Source organism: Podarcis erhardii, assembly GCF_964252035.2.
Source record: "Podarcis erhardii genome assembly, chromosome: 10".
NCBI classification, from domain to species: domain Eukaryota; kingdom Metazoa; phylum Chordata; class Lepidosauria; order Squamata; family Lacertidae; genus Podarcis; species Podarcis erhardii.
In genome coordinates this window covers 12589501-12605610 of record NC_138500.1, presented here as the reverse complement: position 1 = coordinate 12605610, position 16110 = coordinate 12589501, and the positions used below count along the sequence as shown (strand labels likewise).

At 44.4% G+C, this 16110-nt stretch overlaps 2 protein-coding genes across 11 annotated transcripts in view; both read left to right on the top strand.

Moving 5' to 3' along the window:
- LOC309351961 (sulfotransferase 6B1-like) overlaps positions 1-16110 on the top strand; it is a 121360-nt gene that overhangs the window by 32001 nt on the left and 73249 nt on the right. The gene's annotated exons all lie outside the window — the stretch shown is intronic.
- Positions 9435-16110, top strand: part of ABCC9 (ATP binding cassette subfamily C member 9) — an 87785-nt gene continuing 81109 nt past the window's right edge. For 4 of the 10 annotated variants that reach the window (XM_081879624.1, XM_081879622.1, XM_081879623.1 and 1 more), the window contains exons 1-4: positions 9436-9599; positions 12172-12334; positions 13102-13243; positions 15418-15539. In XM_081879624.1, coding sequence (XP_081735750.1) covers positions 12190-12334; positions 13102-13243; positions 15418-15539 — 409 coding nt within the window. In that variant the 5' untranslated portion in view covers positions 9436-9599; positions 12172-12189. Of the gene's footprint in view, positions 9600-10201; positions 10321-12171; positions 12335-13101; positions 13244-15417; positions 15540-16110 lie in introns of all 10 variants that reach the window. The other 6 variants (XM_081879620.1, XM_081879627.1, XM_081879626.1 and 3 more) reach the window with 3 other exon arrangements.

Below are 16110 nucleotides of genomic sequence, written 5' to 3'. Positions count from 1 at the left end.
CGGGTTAAGAACATAATTCGTTCTGGAGGTCTGTTCTTAACCTGAAACTGTTCTTAACCTGAAGCACCACTTTAGCTAATGGGGCCTCCCGCTGCCGCCGCGCCCTTTCTGTTCTCATCCTGAAGCAAAGTTCTTAACCTGAGGTAATATTTCTGGGTTAGCGGAGTCTGTAACCTGAAGTGTATGTAACCCAAGGTACCACTGTATCGCCAAACCGCAATGTTCAGCTGGTGATATACCACAATGTTGAAAAGCTGATACTGTATCGCCCAGCTGTAATGGGGAGGAGAACTTATGTACATCATCTTGAGCTCTCTGGGCAAAAGGAGGATTATAGATGTAACAAACACAGAGCTGGTCTTTGGCAAAGCAGGCCTGCAGCAGGGTTTATCTTAGTTCGGGGATGTGGAACCGGTGCCTTCCAGATGCTGTTGGACTCCTGCTCCCATCAGCTCTAGCAAGCATAGTCAGCGGTCAAGGATGATGGGAGCTGTGGTCCATCAACATCTGGATGGCCGCAGTTTCCCCATCACTGCCCCAGTCTAAAGGAAGAGAGGGAGGGAAGTCTGGAGGTTGTGCCTTTAATTCACTGTGTCTCACTGCAACGCAGCTTGTGTGATGCCCTCACCTTTTATCCTAACAACCTCCCTGGGTTCTTATCCTCTAGTCATTCCTGCAGTAAATTTTCAAGTCCTGCAGAGTGCAGCCTGGCCACAAGTGGGCAGGGGGGAGCTTGCTTCTCTCTTACGGAGAAGGAGCATAGCAGTTCAGTGGCACCGCATCTCTGTTACCGTCCCGGGTTCGATCCTTGACAACTCCGGATAAGGCTGGGAATGTCCTCTGCCTGAAGAAGAGCTACCAAGATGGAAGGCAGCGCCCTACATTCCTCTCCCGAATCTCAAGGCCTGAGGGGCTTCTTGCCATCAGTTCCTCAAGGCTGTTGGTCTCGCAAAATGTTGGTCTTTGAATTCACCCAGTAGGGAGGTCTTAGTGCACACTATGTTGGATTGCTCCCCATCTACAAGGTCCATGTGAAGTCTGTGCTTGATGTTTAAAAGAATCTCCTCTTGTGCCCCAAGACTTGAGGTCAGGGAATGGAAATCCATCACTCAGGATACCCTGGGGGGAGTGGTGGTGGAAAGAGAATCGGGCTGATTTCCTCCACCTAAAGCTGTGCTAAATCATGGATTTTCCCATTAACTCCATAGGCAGCTCTCACTTTCTCCTCAGGGAGGCAAAATGGGGGGCAAATTGGAAGCAAAAATTGGCTTTGTGTCTCTGTCTAACTGAGCTAAAGTGCAGAACTGCCATAATGATTCTTTTAGGGTCTATGGGTTTCAGAGTCCATTCCTCCTTTCTCCTGCACCATTCAGCTGCCACAAAACCAGTAGGACTCCCTATCTATCTTTCAGCCTCCTCTCTGAGAGGCTCTGGAGAGCCAGCAAATCTTAGCAAAGTGGCTGAACCTCATGATCCCTTGCAATGTTGCAGAGGATCCAGAGGCAAACAGCTCACGGATCAGTGGCTCTCCTTGGTTCTCTCCAGACAGGACAATGGCACCTTGTTGGGATGCAGACTTGGTTTATTGGCCATCACCCAACCTGTTACTGGCTTGAGTCACTGGCCCAGTGCCTGCACAGCCTTGCCTGATTCGTATGGTAGAGCTGCATAACATTTGCATATTGGTGACCCTGTGCTCCAGATCCCCAGATGACACCTCTCTGTAGCTTCACAGGGATGTTAAAGAGAATGATGGGCAAGGTGGGACCAAGGCATAACTTCCATGGGGTGGAGAGAAATCCCCCTAACGCCTTTTTATCTTTTTATTTTTTAAAAAACACCAGTAAGTCTTTATTGTTTTAAAATACAGTCATACAGCAAAGGTAGGTATAACAAAATTAGGTACAAAGAAAGAAAAAGAGAAAAAGAAAAAAGAAGTCATAACATCAAAAAAGGGCAGAAAAGGGTTTAAAGATATCGAAACAAAGGAAAAATAACAATAAATAAAGAACCAGATATTTATGCAACATCATGTCTTATCCAATAAAGTTTTCTGTAAAAAAACAAACTTCCAATCGTTCTCATTATACTTTTTTCTATTGTCATGGTTTTACCGCACAGTTTTGTTTTATATCTTTTTTCCCATACATTCTGCTAAGATGTTTGTTCCATTTATTTATTGTACACAAGTATCATTCAATTCTGCTAGGATGGCATCATTTTTGCAATATAATCTTATATATTCCTTGAATATTTTCCATTCTCCGTATACTTTCTGATTTAAAGCTCCCCTGACTTTTCCAGTCAGCTTTGCTAATTGGAGATACTCTATCATGAGTGTTTGCCAATCTGTTATTGTTGGGGCTGTTTCACATTTCCAACTTCTTGCTACAAGTATTCTTGCAGCCGTGATTGCGTACATAAACAGTGGTCTTGTGTTTTTCTTAATTTCTGTTGGTAATATTCCTAATATCCCCTAATGCCTTTTTAATCCGGCCTTTGATTGATCCGATTTACATCCTATGCCCTTTTAAAATTTGTGGGGTTTTTTTTGGGGGGGGGGGGCTATTAGGTTGTTGTTGGTTTTTTTATTAGGTATTTTGTGGTTTTATATCTTGATTTTATTCTGTGAACTGCCCAGAGACCTCCGGGTATAGGGCGGTATATAAATTCAATAAATAGAATAGAATAGAATAATGCAGTTAGCAGCGGGGCTTCCAGCCTACAGAACAGATCCAGAATAATATCATGGGCAACGGTACCAAAAGCCACCAAGAGATCAAGGATAAACAATGAGGTTGTGCTCTCTCCCACCTTTCTCCTGATATAGAGGTCATCTATTAAGATAACTGAGGCCATTTCAGTGCTGAACTCAGATGTAAATTAACACAACTTTTGAAGCCTTTTTTGGGGGTTAAATAGGACGAGGTGCTTTGAGAACATGCATCGAAAGCATTCCCAGCAGTCATCAAAACCCATTGCAAAACCTTGGACCACTGAGCTGTCTGCAGCAGCCATCCCAGCAGCAAATCCCAGCACCTCCTTCTGTACAAATGAAGTAGTACAGGCCCATGGAAAACAATGGTGGTTAGTGGACGCGGGTGGTGCTGTGGTCTAAACCACTTATCCTCTTGGGCTTGCCGATCAGAAGGTCGGTGGTTCAAATTCCCGCTTCGGGGTGAGCTCCCGCTGCTCGGTCCCTGCTCCTGCCAACCTAGCAGTTCAAAAGCACGTCAAAGTGCAAGTAGATAAATAGGTACCACTCTGGCGGGAAGGCAAACGGTGTTTCTGTGCGCTGCTCTGGTTTGCCAGAAGCGGTGAGGCATCTAATCATAAGCCTGCATTTTTATCAAAGCTTCTATATATTTCAATCAAGGCTTGTATTTAAAAATGAGCTTAAAAAAAGGATTTTCAAATGTTTCATGCCAGGCAAAAGACCAGCTGCCTAAAAGAACCTTGGCAAGATGTTTTTCCTCCTAAGACAAGAAGGGCCCCATTGATTTATAGTAGAAAAACAATTCTCAAAGTCATAAAAAGGGAGAATTACATATGCTGCCCCAAGGCTGAGAAAACACCATTAGGAATGGGGAAGATAATACCAATGTGCCTCCCAGTAAAATGAGCCAGATCTTCTTTCTAAGGTTAAAAGGCCAGGAGCAATGGGGAGAAACATTTAGCTGGAAAGAGAACATTTTTGGGGGAAGTCTTTTTCTAAAGCTGTTTCTTAAACTAAGAGAGTTAAAAAAGGTTAAAATGTGTTAAATGTTGGAAAGGCAACTGGCTTGGCAGAAGAAGCAGCTTCTTCCTATTTTATTTTGAGGCTGGAGAGGAGGGGGAAAGGGGGAGGTGCAAACTGAAGAGGCTTCTTTTAAAAGCTGTGTTTTATTGAGTTCCTTCCTTTTCACTTTGAGAAGCTTTATTCTTTTAAGAGGCTACCTATGATAAATGTATGAAATATATTAGCTTAAATATATTGGCTTAAATGTAATTATGCAAAGGATTTAAGGAATGCTAGATTCTTATTTCATATGGTTGTAAGAGTTGTATTTATCCTGAAATTAAGTCAGCCACCAGCCTAGCCCCCCTGCCGGACAGAGGACGCCATCCGGGCAGTCTTGATATATGGTTGTCAGGCATTTGTTTAGAAACATTAAATGAAGGAAATCTTTCAATGTTGATGTGAAACTCAAGATCCTTGACATCTGTTGAACATAAAAATGTAAGATTAAACATCTGTTTTAGAAGGCAATAGGGCAAGAAGGGCAAGAGGTGAGCTGGTAATTAAGATTCCATGTAAGATATATTATTACTTATATGTCATATATATAGCTCTTTGTCTCCCTTATAAGGGCAAGGAAATGGGTGTATCTTTTGTGGGTGTATCTTTTGTGATTGGTTCTAGCAAACAGCCAATAGGAATTTCAACCAGGCTGATTGGACAGAGGCAGCCACAGGAGGAGCAAAGGGGGCTGGATTAAGGGAATATAAGTGCTGGCCAGAATGGCAGGAGGCCAGGCCAGAGCTTGGTAACCACGTACCACTGAGCCTCTTATTTATTTGTCTGACAAATAAATTACTATTTTAATTTCTCTATTGCTGCGTTGAATATTTCATTCCAGCTAAGCGTTAACCACAAGCAGGGTGCTACAGCGGCTTAGTCATGCTGGCCACATGACCCGAAAGCTGTACGCCGGCTCCCTCGTCCAGTAAAGCGAGATGAGTGCCGCAACCCCAGAGTCGTTCGCAACTGGACCTAATGGTCGGGGTCCCTTTACCTTTAGCAAATGTAAATCATGAATGCAGAGAAGAAGCAGAACTCATTTTCAGCTGGGTGTGCCAAGTGCAGCAATCAGAACTGAGAGATCTCCTCCCACCCTTTAGCTCTTGGGGAAATATAAGAACCGTTTCTGGGAATTTTCCTTGTAAATTATCTTTTTAGTCCTGGTGATACACTATTACACACGTCTATGTCATGCAACTGGTTTTCTTGAAGACAAGAGCTGACCATTTGCTCCAGTCTGCTCTTATCTTAATGGGATTCGGATGTCGTCATAAGGGAAATATTATCCACATGATCTTCTCACAGGATGATGGATATAGTAAATTCACATAACTTTGGGACGAGCCCTGTAAAAGAGGAAGGAACCTTCGGCTCGAAGGCCGCATCCTGTTCTGTGCAGCCTTCCAGGCACCAATGTCAGTGGTGGGCTTTTTCCTTTCTCTCTTCCCCGAATGCTGCCAAAGTATTCATGGTAGGGAGTTTAGTGAGAGGGGAAGAAGTATTTTACCTTCTCCGCCCCTCAACAAGCAATGGTTCCCACTGAAAACCACATCCTCCTGTCACCCTAGTGCAGGCATCCCCAACCTGCGGCCCTCCAGATTTTTTTGGTCCTACAACTCCCATGATCCCTTGCTAGCAGGACCAGTGGTCAGGGATGATGGGAAATGTAGTCTCAAACCATCTGGAGGGCTGAGTTTGCGGAAGCCTGCCCTAGTGGAGCCAATCTTGGTGATGCGTGCATTTGGCATTAAATTTAAGCAGAGCCAAGCACAAGCTGAAATATACTCGGAGTTGAGTGTGGGTTTCATGCTCTTTATTCGCTCATAGTAGTGAGGAATGGAAGTTCCCCCAAAATAGTTAAACATTTAAGCATTGATAACATCTATATAAATATAATATAAATTATGCTAACAATGTTTTCTCAGCGGTGGAAAAGTTTTCAGGTGATTCCAAATTAAACGTTTTTCCTTATGACTGACAAAGGGAAATCGTGTTTCTTTAAATTGCTGTTCCCACCACCCCATCGCCTTGTTTTCACTAGATCAGGATGTTTTGCCATTTTCACAACACCCTGTGAAGCCATCCTTTTTCAATGGGAATTTGAGTAGATCGCCATTTCGCAGCAAATAGATTTCCAACTAAAGGGATATTAGTGGGTTGAACCTCATCTGAGATTGCCTTTTATCCCATATGTGTCTTTTCCGAGAGCACTTTAATTGCATGGTCTTACTCACCTGTAATTTTCCTATTGTGAAGCAGCTTGCAACATATCTGTATGCTGGGCAGTATACAAATAAAAACAAATGCTATTTGCATTGAAAACTCTTAAAGAATATGCACATAATCCATTTAGATGTGCGTGCAAACCAGGAAACTGATAGCGTGTCTAGTGGTACCTATAGAAATCCAGCTGTGCTGATGTGTCCTAATCTGCTCCAGCTCCACAGAAAGCGTTTTATTTTGCTTTCTTTTTAAGCCAGAGAAGGAGAGTGCCCTCATCTCACCCCTGGAGGAGGTCAGATGGCTGAAGCATAAAGCTTGCACATTAATGGGAACAGCATTGTCTTTGCAAGCGCTTAAATGACGGCTTTGGTTGTTCTCTGCTTTCCCCGTCTGCATGCTCTGAGCCGGCGGCAGAAGGCAGTGTGTCTTGCTCCATAAACCTCATGCTGCAGTCTTGTGAGATGGCATCCCTGGAGAGCCATCTCTGTGTCCACCTGGGTTCCTCGGATTGCCGCAATAGATCCCGGTAAGCCCTTTTCAATAGGCGAATGGGGATGGCAGGGAGGAAAGTGCAGGGCGGAGGTGGGGGGTAGAGAGAGATGGGATTGTAATTCACAACTTGGAAGGTTTGCTGTAGCATGAACGTCACACAAAATGTTTCAGGCAATGCAGCGCGTATTTGTGGAGAGCTCATGACAATTACACAGGCACCAGGCACTCTGATGCCGGTCGCATTTCCCATGCGCAAGAGGCACTCTGAGCAAAGGGGTCTCCTAGTTTCTTCAAGCTCTGTTACGCGAAGAATGAAGTTAGGGAGCATGCAGAAAACAGCTAAGCAAATGCAGCACTGTTTTCACAAGGTGCTAAAAATCATGGAGTTTCTCCAGTGTAGCACTGACTTACAGCTACTTAGCAGCATACATAAGTAGATATAGGTGCAGGGGGGAAAAACAGTTCCTTTTGGCCAAAATCGACTAATTTTTTTAAATATATAGATTTAATTATATTCCCGAAACAATGACACCAGTTCAGTGTAAAAATATGCAGTTGTAATAATGGTTATTGTTGAAAATAGAAGAGGATGTCAGAAATGATTAAAATGCGAGGTGTCATGTGTATACAGTGGTACCTCAGGTTAAGTACTTAATTCGTTCTGGAGGTCTGTTCTTAACCTGAAACTGTTCTTAACCTGAAGCACCACTTTAGCTAATGGGGCCTCCTGCTGCCGCTGTGCTGCCGGAGCACAATTTCTGTTCTCACCCTGAAGCAAAGTTCTTAACCTGAGGTACTATTTCTGGGTTAGTGGAGTCTGTAACCTGAAGCGTATGTAACCCGAGGTACCACTGTATTTCATAACATGAAATGGGAATGGATCCAACATGCATACTATACAGGTTCAAATATGAAGTAACCACGGCAGACTGCTTTATATGCAAAAAAAAAGTCATTGGGTTCAGTCTGTGGCAAGGCCATCATTTTTAAAAACCAAAACCCGAAAACTTTCCCTTGGGGGTTCCCCAGCTGATGCCTCCCACCTGTGGATCCAGCCAGCTCACATGACCCTGGCCCTGCCTTGCCACCCTCCTTGAGTGTTTTTCCTGGATTGAATGTGTCCTTGAATTCCGACAATGCCTCTCGCTTGCATGGACGGTGGACATAGAGGGGACATGTGAACGGGCACAGAAACGAACCTACTGTACAAAGGTAAAATTTACATGAGTTGCCCCGCCCACTTTTGCCTCTGGCTCCGCCCACCACTGACAAGTGGCCCTTGAAAGGTGGTCTGGAAGGGAATGCGGCCGATGAGCTTAAAGAAAGTGCTCATCACTATAAGGCAGGCATAGGCAACCTTGACCCTCCAGATGTTCTGGGACTACAACTCCCATGATCCCTAGCTAAGAAGACCCGTGGTCAGGGATGATGGGAATTGTAGTCCCAAAACATCTGGAGGGCCGAGTTTGCCTGTGCCTGCTATAAGGGGTGGGGCTTGTCTATTCTGCAGAATTACATGCCGCAGTTGTGCCATTGCTGAAAACGGCTATCACCGGGTTCTGACTTGGGTTTTTATTTTTTTTATTTTTGCTGGTTTGCCTCCCTGTTTTCCTGCTTCCCTCCCCTGGTTAAATGATTTGTTATTTAAATATTGTTTAATAACAGCAACAGCAGCATTTGGGGGCTTTCCAGTCAGGAAGATTTGAAAGGGAGAAGGTGCCTTACCAAAGGGGGGAACTGGCAAATCATACATCTGAAAGAGTAATAATAATAATAATAATAATAATAATATTTTTTATTTATACCCCACCCTCCCCGGCTAGAGCCAGGTTCAGGGCGGCTAACACCAATAAAATTTCAGTAAAAACATAATAAGAAAAAAAGGGGGGGGAATAAAATACAGGTTAAAATGCAATTTAAAATGCAGCCTCATTTTAAAAGTCAAAACCATAAGGGGAGGGAAACATAAGGGTCAGACTGAGTCCAAACCAAAGGCCGGGTGGAACAGCTCTGTCTTGCAGGACCTGCGGAAAAATGTCAAGTCCCGCAGGGCCCTAGTCTCTTGTGACAGAGCGTTCCACCAAGTTGGGGCCAGTACTGAAAAGGCCCTGGCCCTAGTTGAGACCAATCTAACCTCCTTGTGACTTGGGACCTCCAAAATGTTGCCATTTGTAGACCTTAAGGTCCTCCACAGGGCATACCAGGAGAGGCAGTCCCGTAGGTACATGGGTCCTAGGCCGCATAGAGCTTTAAAGGTCAAAACCAGCACCTTAAACCTGACCCTGTACTCCACCGGGAGCCAGTGCATTATTATGATTTAGCCGCTTTTGGTGCAGCTGGGGGAGAAATCCGATTCAGTTTGCATCTGTAGGTGAACCTACATAATCTGCACATTCTGAAACAGCATGTGAACTGAAAAGCAGCCATCCATAAAAACCCACACTTCCCTGAATTTTGTAATGCATTTCTCTGGCCAAGTAATGCGTACAAGAATGCACACACTAGGGTAAATTGTGCATAACGCTGGGGAAAATAGGATGTATAAAATGCATGGTAGAAGGGGAAATTGCTTTGCAAAAATGTGTATATTGGGCAAAACTGCATGGAAAGATGCGTTTATAAGGAGAGATGTGCAAGAAAATACTGACGAATTTTCACGAGGACTTTTTAATATATAAAACGGTCACAAAACGATGGAAGAAATGTGGGGAACTGAACTTGAAATGAGAAACCAAAATTGGCAGGTTCTCCCATCCCTCTTCCTTTGAGTACCCTTCAGTACAGAGGAAGGAGGAATTTGTATGATAAAAACCCATGTAAAGTGTGATTCTTTTAAGCTCGCTCGCCTCTCTCCCTAGTTTCCTTCCCGCCACAGTGCCTGTGTGAGAAAGACGCAAGAAGAATCTGTTCACTTTGGAAACCCGATAGGAGGCAGCAGCTGATCTCCCCATCACCAGCCTAAAAATAAGCCGCTCTGGGTCTTGCTTGTGTCTGCTTCCTCCAGCGGAGCAGATCTCCTCTGCCTGCGTGATCCTGGTCCCACCTGGAGAAGTGTGCCTTGGCGTTCTGGGCGAAGTGTGTGCGTGTGTGTTTGTTTGGGAAGGTAAGTAATTCTACAACTGGGTCTGATCTGCGATTGAAAATGCTGTCCGCTCCTAAACTTTTCCCTGCTCTTCCTTGGAACAAAATCCTCTCTCCCCTCCCCTCCCCAGCCCCAAACTCCTTCTCTACTTCTCTAGAGTTTGACACTGAGAGCTGTTTTAACTTTTTATTTACCGGTTCCTACCTAGAGATCACTTTTGCTCTCTTGTATCGCTTAGACTGGCTGGGTGAGAGATTTCTTTTTCTGAAACCGGTTACAATGCACAAAACCTGATGGCAGCACAGAATCACAGAATAATGAAACCAGAGACTGTACAAGTGCGTGCATTAAGCTTTTTGTAAAAACGAAGGGGGGGGGGAAGAGTATTTGTATAGTTGGTAATATATAGTTGCACATGTTACTTTGTAGTGTCATTTTAACCGCTTTATACACAACTATGACAATAAGTCTGTACTTTTTCTTAACACACTTAACTCACAATCCAGCTAAAGATGTTCAGCGTATTTGCAGCATATTCCGAAGTATTTTCACCTCGAAATAAGATCCACTTTACGTGGGGTTTACTTTGCCTGTGAGTGGGTATACGATTGCTTTCTCTTCAGTGTGTGTGTGTAGGATTGCAGCCATGGATTTTTTGTTGATGTCAATCAGAATGAATTCAGCACATGTTTAACTTCTCTCACCAAAATCAGCGAGAGAGAAGAGGACTTAATTTTGGCAGGTTCGTGTCTGGGGTGATTTAGGTCCATTGCACATAATCCAAACTCTGGAGAAAGAGGGGAAAAACAATTTCAACTAAATCTGACTCACAGTAAAACCACTGAAAGTAATGAACCTCAGTTATTCATATCCAGTAACTTCAATGGGTTTACTCTGAGTAAGACTAGCATTGCATACTACCCAGTGTTATAGGTTCCATACAATTTTGGACATACACATTAAATATGAATGGTTAATACTGTTCAGGGTTGAACAGTTAAGAATAGTTTGTGTTATTAGTATCTGAGATATTATCAAAATCTAAATCCTTCTAAGATTTTTTTTTTTTTTTAAAAGTAGCCACCAGCAGTTAACACATACATAATTCTTTATCTGGGAAATGCAAATTGTTAACTGTGAGATGTTATTTAATCAGAACTCCCCATAAGTCAGCATGGGTTGTATGGGGTATGTTGAAGATATTTTCCTAATACTCTCTGGCTTTTTTCAACACAGCCCAAGCAACTCATGATGATTTGTTGGGGGTTCTGATTCAATAACATCTCACCGTTAGCAATTTGCGTTTCTCAGATAAAAATTCTGGCCACAGAGTCTGTGGTGGATGTGCGTTGGAGCTAGAGATCTGGGTGAAATTTGATTCAGTTTGCGTTAAAAAGTGAACCTATCTAAATCTGCATTTTCTGGAACAATATTTGAACTCTGGAACACAGCCATATTTCAAAATTAGCACTTCCCCAAATTTTGTAATGCATTTCTCCAGTCAAGAAGCATGAATACAAGAATGAGGTGTGCATAACAATGCAGGCATTTGTGGAAAAAGCGTTCAAAAATGTCTTCTTAGATGAATTTTTATACCAAAAAATGTGTTTATTAGGAACAATTCTCACTAAATGCTGGCTAATTTTCATGACAACTCTTTAAAACAGACAAACAAGCAAGAAAGCAAGCAAACAAACAATAGCAAATGGATGTGGGGAACTGAATTTAAGATTGGAAAAGTGAGAAACTGGGAGAAACCGAAATTGCCATAGGCTCCCATCCCTGTTCATATGATAGACAACACTGCACATATATTATTAATCCAGGTTTCCTAAAGTTGCCAGCACATAAGCAGATACATTCAAGAATGCATATTATGGTTTTTAAAAAAGTATGTATTAATATAACATTATGCTGTAGAAATATAGTACAGCATAGGGCTCAACTCTTTTATATATGCGTTATGTACACAATATATGCCTTTATTTTGTGCACGTTAACATATAATTTACTGCTCAGGATTTGCTACCTACCAATCCATCTTTGCTGGTGGCAGGGAGCGTGTTGGGTTTGGTATCAGAGGATGATGTACCAGCCTCAGAGCTTGCTAAATAATTCTGTGAACCGCCCTGAGACCTCCGAGTATAGGGTGGTATATAAATTCTAACAACAACAACCTCTTTTTCCCAGTCTATCCTACCTTACAGCCTTGTTATGAAGATACCTGGACTGTGTTTGCCAGTCTGAGCCCCTTGGAGCATTGTGGTCTTGTGAGGGGAATAAGGTGTTCAAACTCCTGTCAGCATCCTTAGCAAACTACAGCTCCCAGGATTCTTTGGGGGAAGCCATGGCCATTAAAGTGACATAATGGTGCTTTAAATGTTCGGTGCAGATATGGCTCAATTTTTGGTCCTTTGCCTTGTAGGCCTCGTGCTGTTCTTCATAGAGGCTCCTCTAGTCCTGTAATTCTTCAAAGATCTGATGTGTTTGCTAAGGACAGGTTTGTGTTTGGGCTAACAAGCAAATAAATAAACAGCCCAAAAAGTTTCCCCTGATGTTATCACAAACATTTGGTTTGTTTCCCTCTCGTCAGCGCAACTGAGTGGAAGCAATGAAAGTCGCATTTTGTGGCAACGACAACCCTTCTGCCTATAACATCAGCGCTGGCTTCTTAAAGAACGTCTGCTTTCTGGATGCCCTCAATTTGGTACCTCACGTTTTCCTCTTATTTATCACCTTTCCTATATTGTTCATTGGTAAGTAATACGCGGCTGAGAGTTTATGACCTGCTAAGTTATGTGCATTGTTGTTTGGAACATTCCTGTCTGAAATGTTTTTGTGTTGCTATATACCAGGCTTCCTCAGACTTGGCCCTCCAGATGTTTTTGACCTACAGCTTCTATGATCCCTAGCAAGCACGACCCGTGGTCAGGGATGATGGGAATTGTAGTCTCAAAAACATCTGGAGGGCCGAGGTACAGTGGTACCTCGGGTTAAGTACTTAATTTGTTCCGGAGGTCCGTTCTTAACCTGAAACTGTTCTTAACCTGAAGCACCGCTTTAGCTAATGGTGCCTCCTGCTGCCTCTGTGCCGCTGCTGCACGATTTCTGTTCTCATCCTGAAGCAAAGTTCTTAACCCAAGGTAATATTTCTGGGTTAGCGGAGACTGTAACCTGAAGCATATGTAACCCAAGGTACCACTGTATATGTACATGGGATGGGTACTGAAAAACAGTCTTGATGACTCTTGGGGCACCTTTAAACTCTACCATTCTATAGTTGTATGAGTCTGCAAAATTCAAGAAAAGACAGAGAAGCTTCTGTAAAGAGTTGTAGTGGAATTACCATTAAAAAAACCCTGCCTTCCGAGACCACTATGCCAGTGCAAAGTAATCAATAAAACTAAGCCAATCTGTCTGAAGTTCCTTCACGATGCTTTTATTGTCATTTGCTTCCGAAAGGGTCCAAGGGTTTTAGGAGTCCCCAGGAATATCTTTTGATGCGTATGTTTGTACATTTCAGGCTGGGGAAGCCAAAGCTCAAAAGTTCAGATCCATCACAACACGTGGCTTCACTTCCCTGGACACAACCTGCGATGGATCCTGACGTTCACCCTCCTGTTTGTGCACGTGTGTGAAATAGGAGAGGGCATCGTTTCAGATGCGTAAGTGCTTGGCTGCACATAGTTCAACTTTGGAACTCGCTCCCACAGTGATGGCCACCAACCTAGATGAGGTTTAGGCGGATTCATGGAGGAGAGAGCTATTGATGGCTACAAGGTTTCACGTCTATGTTCCACCTCCACGGTTGTGTTGGATGCCACAGGAGGGGGAAGAGCTATTGTGCTTGACTCCTGCTTTCAGGCAGCAGCAGAGCAAGCCGATTGGGCACCTGGGCCAGGGCACGTGCCCTGCACCCAGGGCCAGAGCCGGCTGCCCGCGGGGCAGGGCCAGCTGGGGCAGGACGCTCCGTGGGGCCTCCGAGGAGTCTGCTTGCCTCCTCCCACTCAGCGGCCCTACAGCTGATGGGGAGGTGACGGGCGGACCGTTTGGGGCAGCGTGGAGCCCACGGGTGCCCAAGCCACCATGTCACTCCCAGGAGAGACGTGTAGCTCGGGCATGCTGCAGGCTCCGTGGTGAGTGCCGCCTGGCATTTTGTCACCCCCCTCAGTGGTGACACCCAGTTCCACCCGCCCCCACCGCACCCCCTTCCTCCGCCCCGCTTGCGGGTTTCCCACTGGCATCAAGTTGGCCACTGTCAGAACAGGATACTGATCTATGGTGGGCCACTGACCTGATCTCTTACATTCTTACGGAGTGGGAGAAAAAAATCCCTTGCTACTTGTGTAACACCAAGCTCATAGCATTTCCCAAAGGACTGCAAGCCTCTTTCTTCTTTGCTTCCTAAAGGGAAAAGGCATTGCCGTTCTATTTAACTTTCCCCAGCTGCAACAGACACTGAGACAGAAATGCCAGCAGCAGGTGGAACATTTCACTTTCCTTGCTGTTGTTCGTCTCCCTCTTGAAGTTTCTAGGCCAGCATCCATCCTGCTTTTGTTTGCAGTGAGATGAGACAACGTCAACTATTTGTTCACACTGGTCTGTTTTCTGGGCAACGCTGCGTCAAAGCAAGTGCTGTCTCATGTTTTCCGATGCGTTTCCCACCACTTTCCTTATTGCAAAAAGTCTGATCTTCTGGGAAAGGCGGTTTGTTGCGCAACAGCTCCGTATCAGCATTCATTGCTCAACTTGAAGTTGCTGGTACAGTATGTGATTGAATCTCACTCCGAAACAGGGACGGTCTGGAGGTCTCCCACAATTATCTTTGGACTGTCTAGTAGACTACAGCCAAGAAATGGAACACTTAGAGCTTTATCCTATCAGTGGCTGCTAGCCATGGCTGCTAGCTCTGCCTGCACCAGGGGTTGGCAAAGTTTTTGTGGCTTGGGCCAGTTCACGGTCTTAAGATGCCGCGGTGTGTGCGTGTATGTGTGTGCATGCATGCACAAACACTATTTCCGGCGCTCCTTCCGGGGCAGAAGAGGCATGCACAGCTTCCCATTGACTGCAGGAGCTTCCTGCAGTCAATGGGAAGCCGGCCAGCGTCGTGGAAGGCGGTCCCCACTCTGCTCCATGTTGGTTTAGCGTGGTGCACAGGAGCCAACCGAGCGGGTGGCGGGGGTCCCTGAGTGGGCAGTGGGGGTCCATGGGCTGGTTAAATGACCCCCATGGGCTGCTTGTGGCCCATGGGCCTTAGGTTGCTGACCCCTGGCCTATACAGTCAAAGGCATTAAGTGTTTCTGAATTCTAGTTGTTGGGGGCCACATCATAGGGGGAATGCTCTTGAGCTCACATCCTGCTTCCAGGTTTCCTACAGACATCTGGCTGGCCACAGGATGCTGGTCTAGGTGGGCCATTGGGCTAAAGCTCATATTATCCTAATATCCTCGCTTTCTACCATCTTCCCATGTGCTTTTTAGCAATATCCTACTCCAAGCTTCCCCAGCCTTGTGGCTTCCAAAAGTTTTTGAACCACAACTCTTATGTCCCCTGACCATTGACCATGCTGCCTGAGCCTGTTGGGATTTGTTTTATTTATGCCATTAAATTTATATAACCACGTGATCATAAAAAACGAACAAAAACCCACCTCAAAGCACTTTACAAAACAACATCAAGAGCCAGTCTTGTGTGTAGGCTTAGTGCCCAAGGCTGGCTAGTGAATCTTTCACAGGGGTGAGATTTGAACAGGGGCTTCTGAGCTTTATAGTTTATCTGCCTGGAACTCGATACTTGGCAATCCAGTCACATTTTTGACATCACCCTTGTTCCCTTGCAGACAGTTGAAGTCTCGCCACCTACATCTCTTCCTCCCTGCTATAATGGGATTTGTAGCAGCGACAACATCTATCGTTTATTACCACAATATTGAGACCTCAAATTTTCCAAAACTACTTCTGGGTAAGCAGTTGGTTTTTTGTTTTTGTTTTAAAAAGCACACACTCTCTTTTCAGTGGGCTTTTTGAGCAAACTGGTGCAACCTAAGCCATGCTGGATTCCCTGCTGATAAATAAATATTTGTGCTCTGAGGAATAAAATGAGACACACGTGTGTTTTCCCTCCGTGGGAATGCATGGCAGAGACACAACAGCTAGAGAGGCTGTGTACATCCCACAGAGCAGAAGACACCAGTGCATTGAGAAAAGGGCTTGTAGATTTAGGATAGCAATCTTTAGATGCCTATTATATGTCAGCCTTGTTCAGTTGTCTCTAGTGGATTGTATCCGACTCAGAGTAGACCCATCAAAATTAATGCACTTAAGTTAGCCACGTCCGTTAAGATTGCTGGGCCTACTTTGAGTATGGCTAAAATGGAAAGCGTAATGCTGGTGGTCAACAAAAGAGGTTTAAAGACTGTCTCAAGGCAAATCTAAAAAAAAATGTAGTGTTTTTTTTTGGAGAACAGTTTTTACCAAAGGTGTCATGGGCTTTGAAGACACTTGAACTCAGGACACAAGGGAGAAATGTGCTA